We start from the raw sequence: 19,211 nt of genomic DNA, 5'->3' as shown, positions 1-19,211 counted from the left end.
AGTGCTGTGAAGGATGACTAAGTAGGTACTTTGCTCATTTTGGACACAACTTATGAACAAACACATCTGCTGAAAACGGTGCCTCCGATTTTATTGTGGAATAATTTCCTCTGCCGGTAACTCTGGATCTTTTCGCAATTGCAGATGCTTGAGCTAACAGGTGAAAATGTAATTAGCACAGAGGCAGCACCTACATTATGGGCAGAGGGGCGTGATAGAAGGAGATCTATCAATAGGAGTGGTTAGTCCTGAGGATTCACCACCCATTTATAGGTGTCACAAGGGTTATGATTCAGGCCAGCTCCAGCAGGGTCCCATGGACAGAAGCCATTAGAGGCTGGAGTGCCCTGGGTGGCTCCTGGAGTACTTTTTTCATTCCCTGCTGGCTCAGAAGTATCTGGTTTTTCACTTCTCAAGTTGCCCTGTGATGTGAACCACAGCACAGAAGAAGGTGGCAACTGGAAGATTTGCTTCAAAAGCACATTTCTCATCCAATTACAAAATGCTAACAAACCCCTACTAAGTCTATTAGTAGCCTTCTGCAGTTAACTCGTGTTTATGTTAGGAAAAACCCAAAATGGATGCAGTTTTAGTCCTAGGGAAAAAAAAAAATGTAAATCAGCAACTTACTCTTTTCACTTCTATTTCTATATACATTAGCTCCTCTGACTTATTTCCCTTTTTAAGATAACATGTCCATCCAAAACACTCGTCCTCCTTGCTTCTTTCACCAAATGGGTTTAATATGAAGTGTGTAACCATTGCTTATCTAATTATCTGCATGTGCAGTTTGAAGTTGTCATTACTGCATATTTAATCAGTCAAAATTTTCTATGTCTAATCTCCTTTTTACTGTCAAATCTCCAGAAACACAAATTTCAAGCAGTCTCAAGAATCAGAAAGGTTAGTTGGGAAACAAGTGCAAATCAAGTGCATTGTTTCATTGCAACATTATCTTATGTCATTAGTTGGCAGCAGTCATAAAGCTCTGGACCACTTCCAACATTTACTTCCATGCACTGAGCAGAAGCTGACACGTTTAACCCCCGCACACACTTTGTTCATCTTCCAGCTAATTTACACAGATTCAGATTAAAATAAGGATTTAAAAATCCTAATGGCATAAACTGGAATTATTCTGCTTTGCCACTGTGTATCTGAAGGAAGAGTAGGGTAAAGCTGTGCAGGGTTTGTAGAGCTAATTCTGCAGCAATGTGGGTTTACTTGATGCATTTTCCAGCAGGGTAGTCTGCTTTGACAAGCCAGTCACGTTCAGTAACTTTTTCTTATCCTTAAGGAATATTCATTGGCCAATATTTGTTTTTAATTATTAACTTGAGAAAGCCTCAGTGCTCAAAACCTAACAAAATAAAAACATGAGGTACCCTAAATCCAAGCAAAAAGGCTACTAGCTGGGGGGCAATTCTGAAGAAATGGGGGAAAAGGACCTTCACAGCAGTCCAGGGCACCCTGTTCTCTCCCTGCTGGGCTCAGGGTGCTTAGAGAGTCCACTGCCATATACAGCTTCAGAGAGCAGGTTTACTGCCCAAATGTAAGGACGTGGACACACCCATAACAAAGGACTGTGCCTAAGTCTGGGACAAGACTTCTTGCCAGTTATGGCAAGTGACACCTGCAGTGGTCCAGAGTGATGACATGTGCTCAGTCTCTACCAAACAATAAAAAAGAATGGACCTTGAGCCTTAGAAATGGCAAACATAAAAGTATATTGTCCTCAAGAGAGACTCTTGAATTTTTCCAGGAAGTTTTCCCCTGTTCCAGGACCCACACCTGTGCAAGGTTTTAGTTGTTTAATTTAATTTATCCAGATGAGTTTGGAAGTTAACACAGTTATATCTACTGAAGTATCTCCGAAGCTACCATTAGAGGAAGAGCTCTCTAACTGCTCTAACATACTGCACTCTCTAGCACAAATTTAATTTAGTTTAAAATAATGAAGCTGACAGCTCAGATAGTCTGCCTGGAAACTGTGCAAATTTCCCACCCACCTTCATTTGCAAGGTCCCTGGCACTCCAGTCTTCAAAAACGCTGAAGTGCATGACAGGTTTCTAGAGACAAGTCTTCAGCAGCACTAAAAGTGAGATCTCCGACCTTTCGGAGCAGCTCATATTTGAACTCATGCCTCCTGAGGGAAAAGAAAGGTTGCTGTCACAATGTCCCAACCTTAAGGCACTTCCAGAAGCAATCCCTTTCCAGCTCCTAGTCTGAGGGCAGTGACCTAGATGAAACTTGACTAGGAGACCAGGTCCTACCTCCAGAACTGCTCCTGTCAGACAAGAGGTTGTATTTGAATGGAGAATGTGGTGAACCACCCACCAAAGGCTGGAGAGGGACTTTTTACACAGGCATGCAGTGATAGAACAAGGGGGGACAAGGGGGAGAGGGATGGCTTTAACAGAAGGAGAGTAGATTTAGATTAGACATTAGGGAAAAATTCTTTATTGTGAGGGTGGTGAGGCACTGAAACAGGTTGTCCAGAGCAGCTGTGGATGCCACACCCGTGGAAGTGTTCAGAGCCAGGCTGGACAGGGCTTACAGCCACCCGGTCCAGTGGAAGGTCTCTGGCAGGGGAGTTGGAACTAGGTGATCTTTTTTGTCCTTTCCAACCCAAACCATTCCGCGATACTACAAAAAGAGTCCCCTCCCCACTGTCTAACGGAGAGCTAAAGATACAAACACAATTGATTTTTTCAAGGTGAGACACTGCCAAAGTAAACCAAGTCTTGACGGTTGTGAAACCAGGTTTCCAAAGGGCTTGGAGAACACAAGTCTGGGTAAGGACACGCCAGGTGACGCATTCACACGGGTACATGGACCTGGCCACCTTGCGCAAGCGGGCGGGGATGGAGGGGCATGGCAGGACCACGGGCCCTTCCCATGCCAGCCAAACTTCCCAGCCCCCTTCCCCTCCATGGCCTGAATCCGCCATCAAGAAGCAAAGCATGATGAAAAAAATTACTAAGCAGAGCGCTGCTTTGCTTAGTAACTGCTCAAATCTCCTTGGGGGACTCCCAGGTCAAGATCGGGACAGCTTTCCTGCACCATCCTGACCCTTTGAGGCAGGTACAGAAGAAGAGACCAAAAGAAATTAAGTACTGTAGCAACAGGATTCACAGGACTGCACGATGTCAGCACAACACAGTAATCAGAAAACCATTGCCAAAAAAGTCAGCAAGACCCTATATTTCACCAGCTGGGACAGGTTAAATCCTGGTCAGGACAAACACAGACACTTACTTCCCAGTTCTGACCTGTGATTAAAAGACCACAGATGGATTACACTGCACAAAAAAAATCTCTAAAATATATGCTTGTTTTGTAGACTTAAAACTGAACACGCACCTGACATGGTCAAACACACATACACAAAAATGGAATTAAGATATTCTCACAAATCCAAAAGATTCAGAAAACACTGTTAAAGACGGAAAAGGTTTTTTAATGCTTTTTTTCCAGAAACCTAATTGCTATGGAACTGGTTTATAAAGTTGCCACTTTTAGGAAGTTGGGATAACACCTCTTGAAAGCAGATGTGGAATGAAAAGTGCAATAGAAAAGACTCAATTCAGAAAGTTATTTCACCTCCAGATGCAAGTAGAAAGTATTGTTCAGAAGAGAGAATGGAAACAAGTGAAGTGATATAAAAATTGTCAGAAACATTCAGCAATTAGTCTGAAATTTGCTTTTTAACCTCAGGGCTGTAACTCTTTGATCTATTATTATCACTAACCACAATCAGCAGCGTACTCATGCATCTTAGGGGAGCGTACAAATTCCTATAAGCCATTTTACATTATTATCCACAAGTACTGGATTCTGTTTCTGCTCCAATGTTCTAACCGAAGTTTACCTTTTTTTTCTTCTTCAAAAAATACCATGTTAAGCCTAAGTTACCCCACCTCCAAACATGAAAGCTATCAATTTGTTCAGGAAGCCAATACGCAGCTTAGAGACCGCAGATTTAGCAAAATTTAATTTAGCAAACAGCTAAGAACACATTCTAATGTAATTGCAGGAGTTTAATTCACTGTTTAAGATAAAGAAATAAAATTCTACTTCATTTTCTTGTGACCACCCAACAATGTGGGAACGTCTCCTATAATATAACTCAGTAAAGAAACAGTGTCTTGCAAAAATACTTGTTCACATACTGAATAGGTACAACCAGTGTTAACCTATGCTTTTAAGAATCCAGAATGAACAGCATGGGTTTTCTGCACTTTTGTTTCCTCTGGGGAAGGGTTCTGGGGGATATGGGGAAGTGGGGGTGTTTTTTGTCTTTTAAATCCTTCAGCATTGATTTCAGCAAACCAGAGAAAGAGAAACCCCCAGATCACTGCATTTCAGAAAACACATTGCTAAGCTCTGGTAAACCACATTAATAAGCCTCAGTTGGAAAACAAAACAACAGAAACAAATAGAACAACCCCAAACAAGGTCACAAAGCTTCCCATCTAAAGAGACAATTTATCTGAAAACTTTGTCTGGAAAATACATAAACTCTCAAGGCTTTGTGGAATTCCGGGGTTCCTGAAGAGAAAGACATGTATTACTAAGGATGCACGCACACCCTGCTTCCAAGTCTGAGAAGGCAGTGCCTCCTCCCACTCAGAAGGAGAGAGGGAGGGAGATGCTGCTGCTCCTTTTGTCAGTAGCGGTACTGGAACAGGCTACACTGGGAACTGCTGGCATCGATAAACAGGGACTTCCTGACCTGCGATCCCTTCCCCTGCAGCGTAAAGTGAAAAACATGCCTTCCTCCAAGGTCAGCCTGTCTCCTGCAGCAACCAAACCAAGGTGGCTAGAGCAGGAGAGGGCTTTTGGAGGACCCACCAGACACTGACCTTCCCCTGCAGTTTACACTAGTAGGGCAGTGAGCAGTCAAATCATGCCACGGTCTATTTAGGGTGCATTCAAACATGCCCAATAATGCTGCGAGAACTTGGTCAATTGCACACGAAAGAAAATATTGGTTGTTTTTTTTTTCCTCCACAGATCTCTCACTCAGAGGGAACTGCAACTGAAGTAAAGTAATTCATATGCTGAGCACCAAGAACTGTGTAGCAACCAGCTGCATGTGAAAGCTGATAAAAGTACTAAACTTAGATGGATTTAATACCTGTTTTTCACACACTCTTTTTAGTTTCCTCGTTGGACCATTTTTAACACTCTTATACAGCCATATTTTAGGACACATTTTCCAGAGAACAAGTTATGGTTCTATACTAATCCTAAACTGGGGTATTTTCTGACCTCTAAGATCTTAAATCTGAAATCACAGCATTCCACTGTTTTCCAACAAGTTTTGGTCAAGTAAGTTCATTATTAATTCCAGCTCCTACAACTCTTTTCAAAGACTCAACACATACAGTTAAAAAAGATAAACTGCCTTTTAAAACTATACCCTGAAAATACAAGTGTTAGGATTATGGCTTGACAACACATCTATTAGCAGAAAGGTGCACTTAGGATATTTCACAGGCCCCTTTCCCTTTCCATCCCTTCAGTTTGTTCTCGAATCCAGATCACATCACACTGCTCATCAAGTTTCACTGTCCTGTTGGTTTTTAGAGGTCCAGAATGAACTGGATCAGGAACCAGACCTGGCTCTCACATACAACACACCCAATCAAAGGGCAAAATCAGAGTTAGAGCAGACAGGGCAGAGCCCAACACAGTATTTCACCACTGCAAACAATGTACTGTTCAGCTACAAATGACACCCAACAGAAACCACTACTCAAGCCTGAGATCAGCAAAGCACCAATAAGTATCTAGAAGCCTGATTCATCTGGGCACAGCACTTCACAGCAGGTTGTAGCTCCATTAATGTTAAGTGCTGGTTGAGTAAGGACAGGTTATTGAACCACAGCTTAACAATTTACTCCCTCTGCAGACAACATAAGTACTGCACGAGTACTGAATCTGCTGCAGCAACCCCTGTGCACGCTTACCTGCCTAACTGCAGCACATACCCCATAAAATAGGATGGGCATGTTTTTATGCAGTACATATTGATGAGTCTTCCAGTTCTCATAAAAATGGGCTGATCCCATACACTGTCGGAAAATGGATAATCAAAATTTCTTCTGCTTGCTAAAATCTGTGCATGATGGTGAGCCTACCTTCCCCTTTTTCAGAACACCATCGAAAGAAGGTATCACAGTGAGATTTCCATGTTACCAAAAGTGATATAAAAACCAGTCAACAACTATTAGCTACTATCAGAATGAACTATGGCAAACTCATTTACAACAGCCGACTACTGCAAAGTTTAGCGATATCAACCAGCAATAGAAATGTTTTGGTAATACATAACATTACTCAGCCCCACATAAAAAGAAACAACCAAGCCCTAGATACTGGCACACGGATTGACAACAGAGCTCTTATTTCCCCAGATTTGGAAGATCCACTCATTTATGGAACACGATTTTCTGGTCATATGGATTTCTCCCTGTCACAGCACAGAAGTCATGTGTATGATTTTAAGGGAAAATATGGCATCATTAGCAGTCACATTTTATGAGAAAATGCTTTACACAGACTTTGAACTCAATAAAAAGCAATCCAAAAACCCAGCACCCTCACCAAAATAACAACAAAGAAAGCTTTAGAAAGTATGAGGCTGTTCAATGCATGCTGATATGCTAAGGAGAAGCTTTCAACCTCCTGGCCTGACATATTAATACAGACTTCTTCAGTGAGAAATAAAGAATATGCAGAGGTCTCTGTTATGTCACGATTATACCCAAAACTCAAAAAAAAAAAAAAAAAAGTCACACAAAATTATACAAGAACCTACAAAACCAAGTTGAAATTAAGGAAAAATATAGATTTAAGGCTATGGTCTATAATATTAAAGAATCATTTGTGAAAAAAGTTTGCACAGTAAACTTGAGGGAAGCTAAAGGCGAAAACAGTCCTGCCAAGCATGGAGAATATTTTAACAGCACGGTCCTTTTCTCATAAAGTCCGTCAGCAAACAAACAGAGGTCAAGGCCATTAATAAATTCTAAAAATAATATTTACCAGACCTTTATCTTCCTGGCAGGTATAATTCTGATAAGTGACTATTCTAGATAATATTTAACATAAAAGTTTATTTACAAAAATACTCGCAATAGCCTGAAATCTGATTTTAACCAGAATCAATTATTCAAGTCAATAAAGGGTACAGGTAAGTGAAGATCATGTTGCTGGGTTGCTTTTTGATTTTGGGTTGGATAGGGCGGGTTTTTTTGGGAGCTGTTTCAAGCAGGGTCTACGAAAAAAAAAACTGATTCACATGAATGGCTCAGGAACAGATAGATATAAGAAGTCTATAAAATATTGTCAATATTTGATCGAAAAATTCACCATAAACCCCAAGAAGTAACAGTCTTTCAACTCCTTTTAACAGATATAAATTAGATTCTAAATCTCCTTGTTTGAATGACAACAATTGAAACACAATTATAGATAAACATATCCAATTTATGTTAAAATACTAAACTTTCTGAATAACAACATATCAAACTTTGTGAATTCTTCCCACACTGGATTACACCAGTGGAATTGCCAGGAAGAAATGAAAGTAGGAGTATCAGCCCTCTGTTTCCACCACAACCACTGAGGAAAGCGAGTATGTATCTGTACATACATGAGTTAGTATAGAAATTAGAGGGAAAAGGCACATTTGCAGAAGCAGCTTTAGGTAAGAGCTAATGCAGCAGAAAAGTCATCCTCCTAAATTTTTACTGTTGTTCCAGGTAGTCATGACATTTTCCTAGGCCATACTGAAAATCCCATTGGCACAATCACGAGGTTTAGGCTAGTACCCTGATTCAGATGAGCACTAATCACCTTAAAGTGAAATCTTATCTGGATTCTTAGTGTAGGTTTTTCATGAGTGACATCACAGAATTGGACACACCTTCTTTTTCAAGCCCACTTTGCTATTATTTACTTTGGAAACTATTATTTCTTAGAAGCATCTTTCATGGAGAGGGGAAATCTATACACACAGACAGACAACTATGATTCACCCTTTAATAAAAATTAAACATGCAAAAATCTTTCAAAAACAAAGACATATTCTGCATGTGTATTAGTAGAAAAAAAGAATTTAAAAGGGAATAAGGGAACTTGGTTTTGCTTAAGAGACTCTCACTCCCCAAACATCACAAGTTGCAATGTTATAAAACAAAGTTACTACCAATTAACTTAAAAAGAACCATAACTGTGTACATCTAATAAAAGTAATTTAAGGAGAAAAAGATAAATGTTCTAGTTGACAGTGGGTGCTTGGCACAGTCAACAAGGCAGCAAGGCATTTTAAATGCCTCAGCTATGGTTATTAGACACTACTAGCAAATATAACTGATTGAAGAAAGGTGATATTCCCACAGGAAAAAAAATTTTTTTTACAGTAGTATTCTAAAGAGTCATTCCCAACAAGAAAACATGTCTTCATTTGGTCACTCACTTCTTTTCACCACGTAAACTGCAAGTCTGAAGCAGTCCAGAAAGGGTATGACATCAAGGTTTAGAAAATAATGCTGCTATAACAAGATATATTCCATGCTGGTCATATATTGGCTTTAGAGAACCATGTAGCCTACTTTTTCCCTTCACCTAATCTTTGCTTACAGCAATTTATACTGAAAGGTAAGTATACCTGAAAAAAGGTGAATACTTAGAATACCAGAAACCTTAAAGTATTGCAGACTTCAAAGGGTTAATCATATGCTATAGAAGTCTGCAAAGTGTATGATGCCTGATATGGTTGACACATGAGAAAAAAAACCTTACTGGAAGGGAAAAGAATCTGATTTGGATGTTGGCGTGTGATGCTGCTGTTCTGGCACATGAAGAGAAGAGGTACTTTGGAATCCCAATACCATGTGGACATGGGACAGCTGAAACCCATCTTGGGACGCTGGGTCTGACATGGTTTTAAACTGTGTGTGTTTTAATACAACACTTCAGAGCATTACTAACTTGAGCATGATTTCCTCTGTTTTAGCTGGAACACAGCACAGAAATGAAAAGTAAAGATCAGTTTGAGGTTCAATAGCAAGAGCAAGCTTTTACATGTGTGACATCTTATCTTGATTCTTTATGACTTGTCTCATTAGCAGTCAGATACTTGAGCAGGCACCTCCCCATCCAAATCTGCACTACTAAAACAACCTCTACATCAATTTACCTTGAAAATTTTAAGGGCTTTGCACTGCTGGCATAAAGCCATTGCCAAGCAGATTAAGAACAACATTTAGTTAAATAATGGGGTTTGAGTTAACAGATTTGAAAGGATGACACATGTCCTAATCTGAAGTACAGATCAGGACGCCTGAAGTGTCGCAACCCTGAAGATCTCCATCACCTAAACAGAATTCCACGTGTAACAGCTCTGAGCACTAAGAATTTCAGGATTTCAATCCTGCAAAGTAACAGCTACATTCACCTGCATACCCTATAGATACCAGTTTAGAGAACAAAGACAGGAAAATGTATCGTATCGAGCCTGTGTCATCACCAGGTTTGATGACGCAGATTATCCATTTACTGGTCTAGAGCTACCTAGACTAATGTCAGATCAGAAGACTCCTTTAAAAGCCTTATGAGAAACTGTCACTCAAAACACAGCTATTGGTGACAACCCTGCTGCTACCTGCATCTCCCTGTGCCTGCCCCTGCAGTGGGTGACAACCTTGACTCAGTGCAAGCATTTAGTCACACAAGAGCTCTCACAGCTGGCAAGAGCTACTTGTCCAAGCAACCATGCTCAACCACAAAGGCAGTAAAATATTGGGTCTTCCTTTTCAGGCCTTCCATCAGTCTTCTGGTGAACTTTTCTCACTATATAAATAATGCAATTTATGAAAATTTCATCAGGTAAAGCAACTAGAAAACAGTAACCCCCTCTTCCTTGATCCAAGAAAGTACATTTAAGCCAAGACTAACAAATATCCAGCTACATGCAAAGTTCAGCGTGATGGTGGGATACAGCCCTTTCAACTCCAGAAAGATATATTTAAAAAGGGCATTTTTAGAGACCATATTGGAAATGGCCAAAGAAAAAGTGAGGTACAGTTTGCAAAATGATCAGGAGATTCTAGAAGTGCTGGACAGACCTGTGGATAAAGCATTTAAAGTCTTTCCTTTCCTCAGTGGTTGTTTTTACTCCTCAAAAGCACCATTACTTCAGGTATTATGTTTTTCACTGTGACATTGTATTTTCAGAAATATTTAGTATCATACAAATATGGAAAGCCCCACGCACCCCTCTCCACTCCGCTCCAAGAATAAGGCAGATGTCTCATTCACTGAGGGCACCTGCACATCTCATGAGAAAGAAATACTTGAGAAAGGTAAATGCAACCCTGTTACCAGCTATTGGAGCTTTAGCAAAAACCTTTGGGACTCTGTTGGATACACAAAGAGACCATATAACTATTCCAACTCTGTCAGGCTTTCAGAGGGCCTAATAACTTGCAATACTGACTATGAAACTACAGGGTTTATGAAAGTAAGCCTCCCTTATGAGATACACGGACACCTGCTTACTGAAGAAGCATGTGCTTCCAGCAATCAGCCAAGAAACCCAAAATCAAACAGCACTTGCATATTTCTCTTCCATCAAAAATGAGAAGATTAGTTTATCCATTTCTCCCTTTCAAATGCATCAAGTTTTAACAACCCTCCTCCTTCTGGAGTCATTTTTCTATATATACAAACCAAATGTTCCTACAGTTAAAACACAGAAATAATATATTGCCACAGGCTTGAAACGTTTAGTTTTTTAAACTTAACCAGTTAAAGTCTGGTGGAAACACAGAACTATACTTCTTTACAAAAACAGACTCATGGCACTATCATTTTCTTATCCTCATCTCAACATTTCATCTGAGGTACAACATATTCAAGCACTAGCTAAGGAAGAATAACTATTATAGGACACAAGAGAGTAATTTTACCAAGCTCTCATTATGGGAAAAACAACATTTGTAGTAGTAAGAGCTTCTAAACATATTAAAGCTATACCTTCAAACCTAATAACAATAGAATATAATATGTTCTTCTTAAATACTAAAGCCAGCACTTTGTTTTTATTAAAGGCACAGTAAAAAACCAGCAAGATAGAAGCAAATTTAATGATAATAAGTGAAATTCAAACCAAGAATTACACATCAGCTTGAGACATACCACCCTGGTCCCCATCATAATTCACGCCTTATTTGTTTAATGGAGGAAAAGATGCGAAAAAAAATAAGGAAGGGGGAAGAAAAAAGAAAAAAAGAAGTAATTTGCCGACTCACCTGGACACATTTTCTGGAATGTATTCTAGAACTGGATACCCATCACTTCTTCTGGATGCCAACTCTGAATGCGACTTCCAGGTCTCCACGAGGGTGCTGACGGCAGGGAACGAGCTCAAGTGCTGAAATGTCTGCTCTCGAGCAACCGGTCGCGACAAGGATATCGTGCCTTGGGCACCGATCCTGTAGTGAAATGACTGTCCACCCGAATTTACACCCACAATGGCAGAGGATGGTATACTGTTTTCTTGGTAATAGCTGCCATCGTCAGGCTCCTGCTTAATCCCCACACGTAGGCCTGGATTTGGAAAACCGCTACCTTCACAATTTCCGTCAAATGAAGAAACGGGTGGTCCTAAAATCCCAGAAAGAGAGTAATAGTCTTTGTCGTCCATAAAAGAAAAATATGAGCCATCTGTAAAGGGGAAAGGATTTACTGTTTGATTCCCTTTAAAAGAGGCACCAGAACAAGGATGTTTGGCTGACTCTTGCTTCACTGGTACTGAAAAGGAGGAATCTGAGTTTATTTTGCTGCTGCTGTCACCAATGCAGGCGCTGCCGAATGACCCATCTGGCTCAGGTTTTATGAACTGAACAAGGTTCATCTGACTGTTGTTGGAGATGGTGTTCTCCATTTCCTCCATCTTAGGAAACGTGAGTTCTTGAGCACCCTTGTCTTTTGTTTCTGGACTAGGAACAGTATCTTGGCTTCTGCTAGGTCCCACTGGTGTGCCAGAAGCTGGGAATCCTATGGAGTTGTTTACAGGGCTACAGATGGATGATCCCACAGTGCTAACCGCTGGACTAGAACGAGTGGACCTATTATTGGCATTGGAAGGGCTGGCAATGGAGCTCCTGGAGTTCAGGTTCGCAGGACTGGACACAGAAGACCGCATAGTGATATTATTGGGACTTGAGACGGGAGATTTCACACTGCAGTGACTGGGAGGACTAGAAATCGGTGACTTCATGCTACTTATAGGGCTGGAAAGCGGAGACCCCACGTTGCTGACATGTGCGGGACTGTGCAACATAGACCCCCGGTTTTCAACATTCGGCGAGCGTGACAGAGGGGTTCCCTGGCCAATGGGGCTGTGCATGGCAAAGTTCCCAAAGTTTGCAGTAGTTGAGGACACGGAGTTCACTCCCGCAGGACTACACACTGAGGAGGCCATGTTCTGAGGGCTGCAGCCCGAAGGGCTCTTCTCTTGACACATGATAGGGCTTTTGACAATCGTGTGCATGGCACCACCGTTCACAGCGCTCCCAGAGTCCGACATCAAAGACCTCAAGGGCCTGCTGGCACTGTGGAGGGGAGAGGAGCAATGGCCGTTCTCCTTGTAGAGCTTCACCAGCTGCTCCACATTCTGGTAGATCTTTCCCGGGCTCCCCTGGTTCTGCTGATCATAGTGGTACTCGGCATCTCTTATCGAATCCATATATAAACCCATGGATTCGGCCACTGTTGCTGACAGCTCCTTCGACTCCGTTTCAGTCTTGATGTCAGAGGGGAGAAGACCAGGTTGACTGTTGTCTTGCTGCAGGCAGGAGAGTAGCTCAGGTTTTTCTTTGTTGTTTCCTTGAGTGCTGCTGTTTGCAAAAGAGCCGGCGGCACAGCTTACGTTCACAATCTCCATATAGTTACTGTCATCAGTCTGCTCTCCAGCACCTATGGAAGAATACTCCACAGACTGAGAAACTTGACCCCACCGTCTCTCCATATCTAAGCCTTCTGAGTAGCTGTGGTATCCTTTTGTCTCCATAACTAGCAAAGACATACACAAAAAAATAAAATTAATAAATGACAGGACAGTGTGACTTCCTAAGGAAATTTCCTAATTTCCTAAGGAAACAAGGCATATCCGCTCTCTCTGTCTATCCTCCTCTCTGTCTGCCTGCCAGTCCCATTTCCCTGCCCCATCCATCATCTCTCAATCATTTGTCCAATTTCACTCAAACCAACGGAGAAGGTCTCATGGATAAGACAGCCCCATGGGTTCAGAGAGAAAACCACTCAGCAGTTAGGAAACACCCAAATTATTGCTCCCAGCCCTGCCCCAAAAGGAACAGTTCAGCAAGGTCAGCACAACAACCGCCCACTCTCACCGGCCGCAGCCCCATGGCCAGTGCCAGCAGCATTATGGGCTGTCCCTCACACAGAGACCTGGGGGGGAAAAAACAGAGGGGAGAAGCAAGGAAAGAGGGGATCCACAGAGGTCCTGAAGGGAGAACATGGTGGTGGTAGGCAGGATGTAAACCTTGTGGCAATTCCTCATCATAGCTCTGCTCCTCCAAGTACCTTCCACTGCCATGCAACAGGGACATCAAAGTAAGGAAGACTAGTGTGCTACAGGGGTTGCTCTTCATCATCCTCATTGTCCAGTGTAACATAGCATGCTTTAAAAGTAAGCAGCAGTTCTGAGGGGCTGGGAGTTGACTTGTCCCTTCACAGCTATACAAACTTCTTATACAGCTACCCAAGCAGACATGAAGAAGCAGGGCAAAAGTTGAATAAGAAACATTTTTGCCACAGAGAAAGGGGATCAGATTAGGCAGGGATGCGTGGCTATTAAATGGATCCGTAATTCTGCAAATTCTGCAAACCTCCATGGCAGCCAGCAAGAGAAATAGATAAAGAAAAGTAAACCTTGTTCTAAAACGGACCCTAAAAGAATACCTCCCATCCCGCATACCACTCTTTCGAGGCAGGGAGAAAAATGCATGACCTAGTCTCCAATAATCTGAAAAGCATATAAAAGTAACAACAATTTTTAATTTTTTAAAGGATTTGGCTCACAGTATCATTAGAACTGTAGAAACTCAAGTGCCAGCACTTACAATATCAACATCATGCAAATACTTTTTCTTTTCAGAATGTATTCAATATTTAATTCAGTGTTTAATCTCTTTACTGAACAACTACTTAACAACACTATTTTAAGCAAAATTATAAAAACAAAGAACCTGAAAACGAATGACTTGAATACTTCTTTGCCCTTACTTAGTTAGAACTATGGCCCTATGCCTTACATTCCCCTCAAGCACAAATTTAATTAGAACACAGAATCATGTCTCTCACATCATAATGTGTATTAAATCACATTCCTATAGTCTAAAATTTTCAGACAAAAGGGCCTAATTTCATATAAAGTCACTCCCAAACAATCACCTACCCCTGATTTAAGTGCTGATGAAGTCTAATTCCTAGAGAAATCAATCGCAGCTGTGAGTGACCCGCATTTCTGAAAACCGGCAAATTTAGTTAAGGCTTAAAATTAGGATGTAAGTGAATTTTAACCCTCAGAAACACCAGCAGAACCACTGTGTTCCAAGACCTCTCAGTTATAGGCCTAACATTACTCTAGTACTTGAGCTTTGTACCAATATGTCCCACAGTAGTAAAGTTCAAACTTCATATATAATCAGTAGGTGAGCATACTTTAAAATTTCAGTGAATAAAAATCTGGGTCACACAAAGGAAAAAAAAAAAGGAAAATGCCCTGATCCTGCATTTCCAGAGGCTGGTAAATATAGATGAGGGGACCAAAAACCAGCAGAGATTATTTGTGGCCTGATACAAGTTCTGTTTTAAATGATAGTCATAAATGCAGCAGCAAACAGATTTTTTTGGGAGTGCTGGTTTCCATCACCTCCAAGAGCCTTGGTGGATACCAGAACCGAATTAATCATCTCATGGATTGCTGCTGGCATTAGAGTTTGGTTTTGTTCTTTTAAGCAGAACTTATTACAACTTGACTAGCACATTTATCCACGGTATCCACACTTCACCTACTACACAGACATGCCTTTTTACTAACTTTCACTAAACAAATTTGACAGTGGGCTAAAACATCCACAGACCACAACGAAAGCTCAGTTGTATTACATATCGGAACCAAGACCATCTATATCTGGTATTTTGCAAAGGAAGATGGATTATGAGCACAGCAGGTTCCCCAGACTCCCTCCCCCGAGAAGTATTTAGACACTTCGAGTTATGTATTTCACCCCAAACATATCAACAAACACAGCCCTCTACAGCACGGGTCTCCGATCAATCAGGCATGAAACCAGTCTCGCAGCAACAGCCAAATAAAAAATCAAATGGTACCTGGTATCCCTGCAACCAAAAGGTCACCTAGATACAGGAAAATCTGAAGTAAACCCAGTTTCATGAAAAAAATAAACTGATGGCTCAAGCGGCCACCCACTTCTTATTTCTCGGTGTTTGTAAACGAAATTTTCTCTAAGTTTCACCGTCTGCCAGCCACCTCGCTGACAAAAAACTGCCCAGGGGACCAGAGTTTCATCGCCGGGCTGGGGTTTTCCCCGCTTTCTCCAGGGCAGCGGAGCGCGGCTGGCGGCACCGGCAGCCCCGGCACCGCCACCCACGGACCCCGAGTGGCGCCGGGTGCGGGTGTTCGCGGCGGGGGCTGCTCCCCCCGTGCTCGCACACATACACACGCGTGTAAACACCCACGCAGGCAGCGCGCACGCTTATTTTCCTATTTTTACCTACGCTATGTGGAGCATCACCGCAGCTCCCGGGCAGCGGGTACCGCTTTGCACCCCTTACCACCACCACCACGCCCGCCCGTCTGCTTTACCCGCAGGTGCCATTCGGGCTGTCACACGTGGGGGAGCCCACTCCCTCCCTCCCTCCATCCCAGGAGTCCGCGGCGGGGGCGGGATCCAAGAGCCCAAACCCGCTCTCTGCCGAGCCCGCCCCTCCTGCGCTCCCTCCTCGCCGCCCGACCCCGGAGCGACGCAGAAAAGCGCTTTTTTCGCCCCGTGCAAGCGCCGCTCGCCCCAACCTCCAAAGCGGGGGTTCCCGCTGCCAAGCGCTTCGGGCCACACCCCGCCAGCCCCACCTTCCCGCTGCGGGTCGCGGCGCCCCCCGCCCCCAGGTACCTGTTGCGGCGGGCGCGTCCCCCGCACCCCCGCGGGGCGCGGAGCCGAGCGGAGCGGAGGGCGGCGCGGAGCCGAGCGGCAGGGCGGGCGGCGCAGCTTCCCCCCCCCGGCCTCCGCCGCCTGCCCGCCCGGCCGAGGCGCGCCGCGCCGCCCGGTGACACGGAGCGGCACCCGGGAGGGGACGGGAAAAGGTGCCAAGTCCTTTAAAAACATGTCACATGCCCACATAAAGTTCAAGTTTACGTCCCGCCCGCCGCCCGCCCCGATTGGCGGGCGGGGCGCGGAGCGGCGCGCGGCCGGGCCCGTCCCGCCGCGCCATTGGCCGGGCCGCGCCGTCACTCACCCGCCGGGCGACATGACTGATACAAAGTTGCTGCGACACAGGCTGGGAAACGCATCTCCTTAAAGCCGCAGGGGCCGCGCAGCCCCCGCGCTCCGCCACGCACCGGGGTCCCCCCGCCCGCCGCCGCCGGACCCCCGCGGGTGGGGTGGCGGGGCGGCGGCCCGGAGGGTCCCCTGCGGACAGGTGAGGTGCGCGGGGCGCGGCCGCCCCCGCCCGGTGCCCGCGCCGCGCCGGCGGCAGGGCCGGGCATCGCCTTCTCCGCCCGCCCGGGGTTTCCGCCTGTCAGCGGGCGCATGAATGCGCACCGTGCCTGTGCAGCGGTGATTTAACAACTACAACAACAAAAAAAATAACTAGGGAGGGAAAAAAAAAAAAAAAGGAGCGGAGCGACGGCGGCGGAGCGCGGGAGGGTTCAAGGACTCGTCCTCCGCTCCCCGCCGGGCTGGCTCCGCTCCGCGGCAGCCGCGCATCCCGCCGGGCGCCCCCGCCCGCTGCCTCCCCCCGCCCAGGGGCGGCCAGAAGAGCCGCCGCCGGGACGCCCCTTGCCTCCGTGGTGCTGCCACCTCCCACTGCCCGGTGTCCCCCTCGGCGCCCGCATCCCCGGTTGCAGGAACACCCTTTTCCCAGACAAGCATAAGAAAAAGAAAAAAACCGCCGAGCAAACTTTCAGGCGATGCGCTCCCAACTCGCTCCCTAAATACCGCCCCCAGCCCCCGGTCAGCGGCCCCTCAGAGCCCCGCTCCCGGCACCCAGGTGCGCCCACAGCCCAGCGGGGACAGCTCCGCAGCCCCGCAGGGTGACAGCGGTGCCGCCGGGAGCGGGGCGGGGGGCTGAGCCCGCCGGGCAGCGGCAGCGCCGGGTACCGCGCACCTTCTCCCGCAATCGCCCGTGCGCGCCCGCAGGGACCCGCGTGCGCTGCGGGGTTTGTACCCCAGAGTCACAGCGAAAGCGCCCGACATCCCCAGGATTTGGAGGTGTCACGTGCCCCTCTCGTTTCTCCTATTCTGCCAAATATCGACCCGCACTCACGGGCCGAGGCGGCAGCTCCCAGCGCCCGCGGCGTGACCCGCGAAAGGGGCAGCCGCCGCCGCCGCGCTTCCCCGCGGGCGCTGCCGAGCAATGGACGTGTCCTTCCCGCGAAGTTTTCACGGATGGGGACGGGACTGGCCGTGACCTGGATACGCCGGACGGTGCGTCGGACACCCACCCCGCTGCCCCCCGCGCCGCTTCTCGCCCCGCGCAAGGCTCCGCGCTGCACTCACCTACCCTACGACATGGTGGCGCGGCGGGGGGAGGAGGCGCGGCCCCCGGCTACTGGCAGCGAACCATCCGGGAGTCCGCACCACCACCCAGGCAAAATAAAAAAAAAAAAAAAAAAAAAAAGAGGAAAAAAAAGTACGCGGAGGAAGCTCCGGGAGCGCGGCTGGGCGGCGGGAGGGGGCTGCGGCAGGCGGGGTGCCCGCGGCTCGGCTCCGCTCGGCGCGGCGGACAGCTCCCACCATGGACGCCTAGGTGGGTGGGTGTTCCCGCGGGTCACACCCTCGCCCGCCGGCGGAGGGGAGCGGGGGGTGGATCCAGCACCGGCGAGGGAGGAAAGGAGATTTTGGGGAGGGGGGGAGAGTAGAAAAAGGGGGGGTTGCGGAGAAGGAGGGAGACACCCTCCAAAAAAAAAAAAAAAATAAAAAACGAACCCCCAAAAAAAAAAAAAAAAAAGCAAACTTATGTCATTCCAGGTAAAACTCCCATCTGCGCCACCAAGGAAGAGGAGGGAGGAGAGTGGCGAGGGTGTAAACTTTTTCCTCTCCCCTCCCGCCCCCTCCGGTGCTGCCCGGCCCCTCGCAGCGCCTCCGCCGCCCCCTCCCGCGCCGCCCGCCCCGGCGGCTCCCGGCGGCTCCCGGCGCCGCGGGGTTTCTCACGCACGGAGCCCGCCGCCGCCGCGGTTCCTGGTTCGCGGAGCCGCCGGAGGAAGGGAAGGAGGGCGGGCGGCAGGGCGGGCGGCGGGGGAGGAGGAGTGTCTCCCCGTGCCCTTCCCCAGGCGGAGCGTCTCTCCCGGCCCTGGCGGCGGCGGCGGCGGAACACCCCTCCTCTCCCCGCTCCGACCGCCCCGCTCGGCCCCCCGGCGGGCTGCGGGGAGCGGAGCGCCCCTGGGCAGGATTGCGGGAGGAGGCTGCACCCGCCCGCGCCGGGCCTGCGCCTTCCATCCCCCTCATCCCCGCTGCTGCCAGGCGGGGGGAGCCGGGGCCCCGCTGCCCCGCGGTGTGCCCTTGGGTCCCGGGGATACGGGTGGGAAGGGGGAGCGACCGCGCCGCACTCGCGGGGCTGCGGTGGGGCAAACCCACTCCGATTTCAGACATTAACGGAAAAAAAAAAAAAAAAAAAAAAGCAAACCCCGCAAAAAATCCGTGCTAACAGCGATGCTGGTTTTAAATTAATATTTCACTTGTGGCTAAGGTCTTCTGAAACTGATTGTGTTTTAAGTTCAGGGCATTGAATGTCTCTTCATTTAAACATCTTTAAGGAAAAAACGAGGCATTGGAGGGAGAAAAAACGTGGCCTTATTTTAATAGCCTCAGTGAAGTCTATAAACGTGGAAAAGGGCTGCTCGCCGGGAATTTTACCTGTGCCGAAGTCT

The 19,211-nt window shown here is 46.4% G+C and overlaps 1 protein-coding gene across 2 annotated transcripts in view; it reads right to left on the bottom strand.

Annotated features, from left to right (window-relative positions):
• NR3C2 (nuclear receptor subfamily 3 group C member 2) overlaps window positions 1–18,288 on the bottom strand; it is a 207,001-nt gene extending 188,713 nt beyond the window's left edge. The window contains exons 1-2 of one of the 2 annotated variants that reach the window (XM_050327362.1): window positions 17,842–18,288; window positions 11,326–13,090 (exon numbers count right to left, since the gene is read on the bottom strand). In XM_050327362.1, the coding sequence (XP_050183319.1) occupies window positions 11,326–13,088 (1,763 nt within the window). In that variant the 5' untranslated portion in view covers window positions 13,089–13,090; window positions 17,842–18,288. Of the gene's footprint in view, window positions 1–11,325; window positions 13,108–17,841 lie in introns of those variants that run through there. The other variant, XM_050327361.1, reaches the window with a different exon arrangement.
• Window positions 18,289–19,211: the final 923 nt, after the last annotated feature.

The sequence above is a fragment of the Myiozetetes cayanensis genome, unplaced genomic scaffold (genome assembly GCF_022539395.1).
Source record: "Myiozetetes cayanensis isolate MyiCay16 unplaced genomic scaffold, myiCay2020 scf33, whole genome shotgun sequence".
Lineage (NCBI taxonomy): Eukaryota > Metazoa > Chordata > Aves > Passeriformes > Tyrannidae > Myiozetetes > Myiozetetes cayanensis.
Note: the sequence above shows the minus strand (reverse complement) of the source record. Positions and strands in the feature narration are given on the sequence as shown.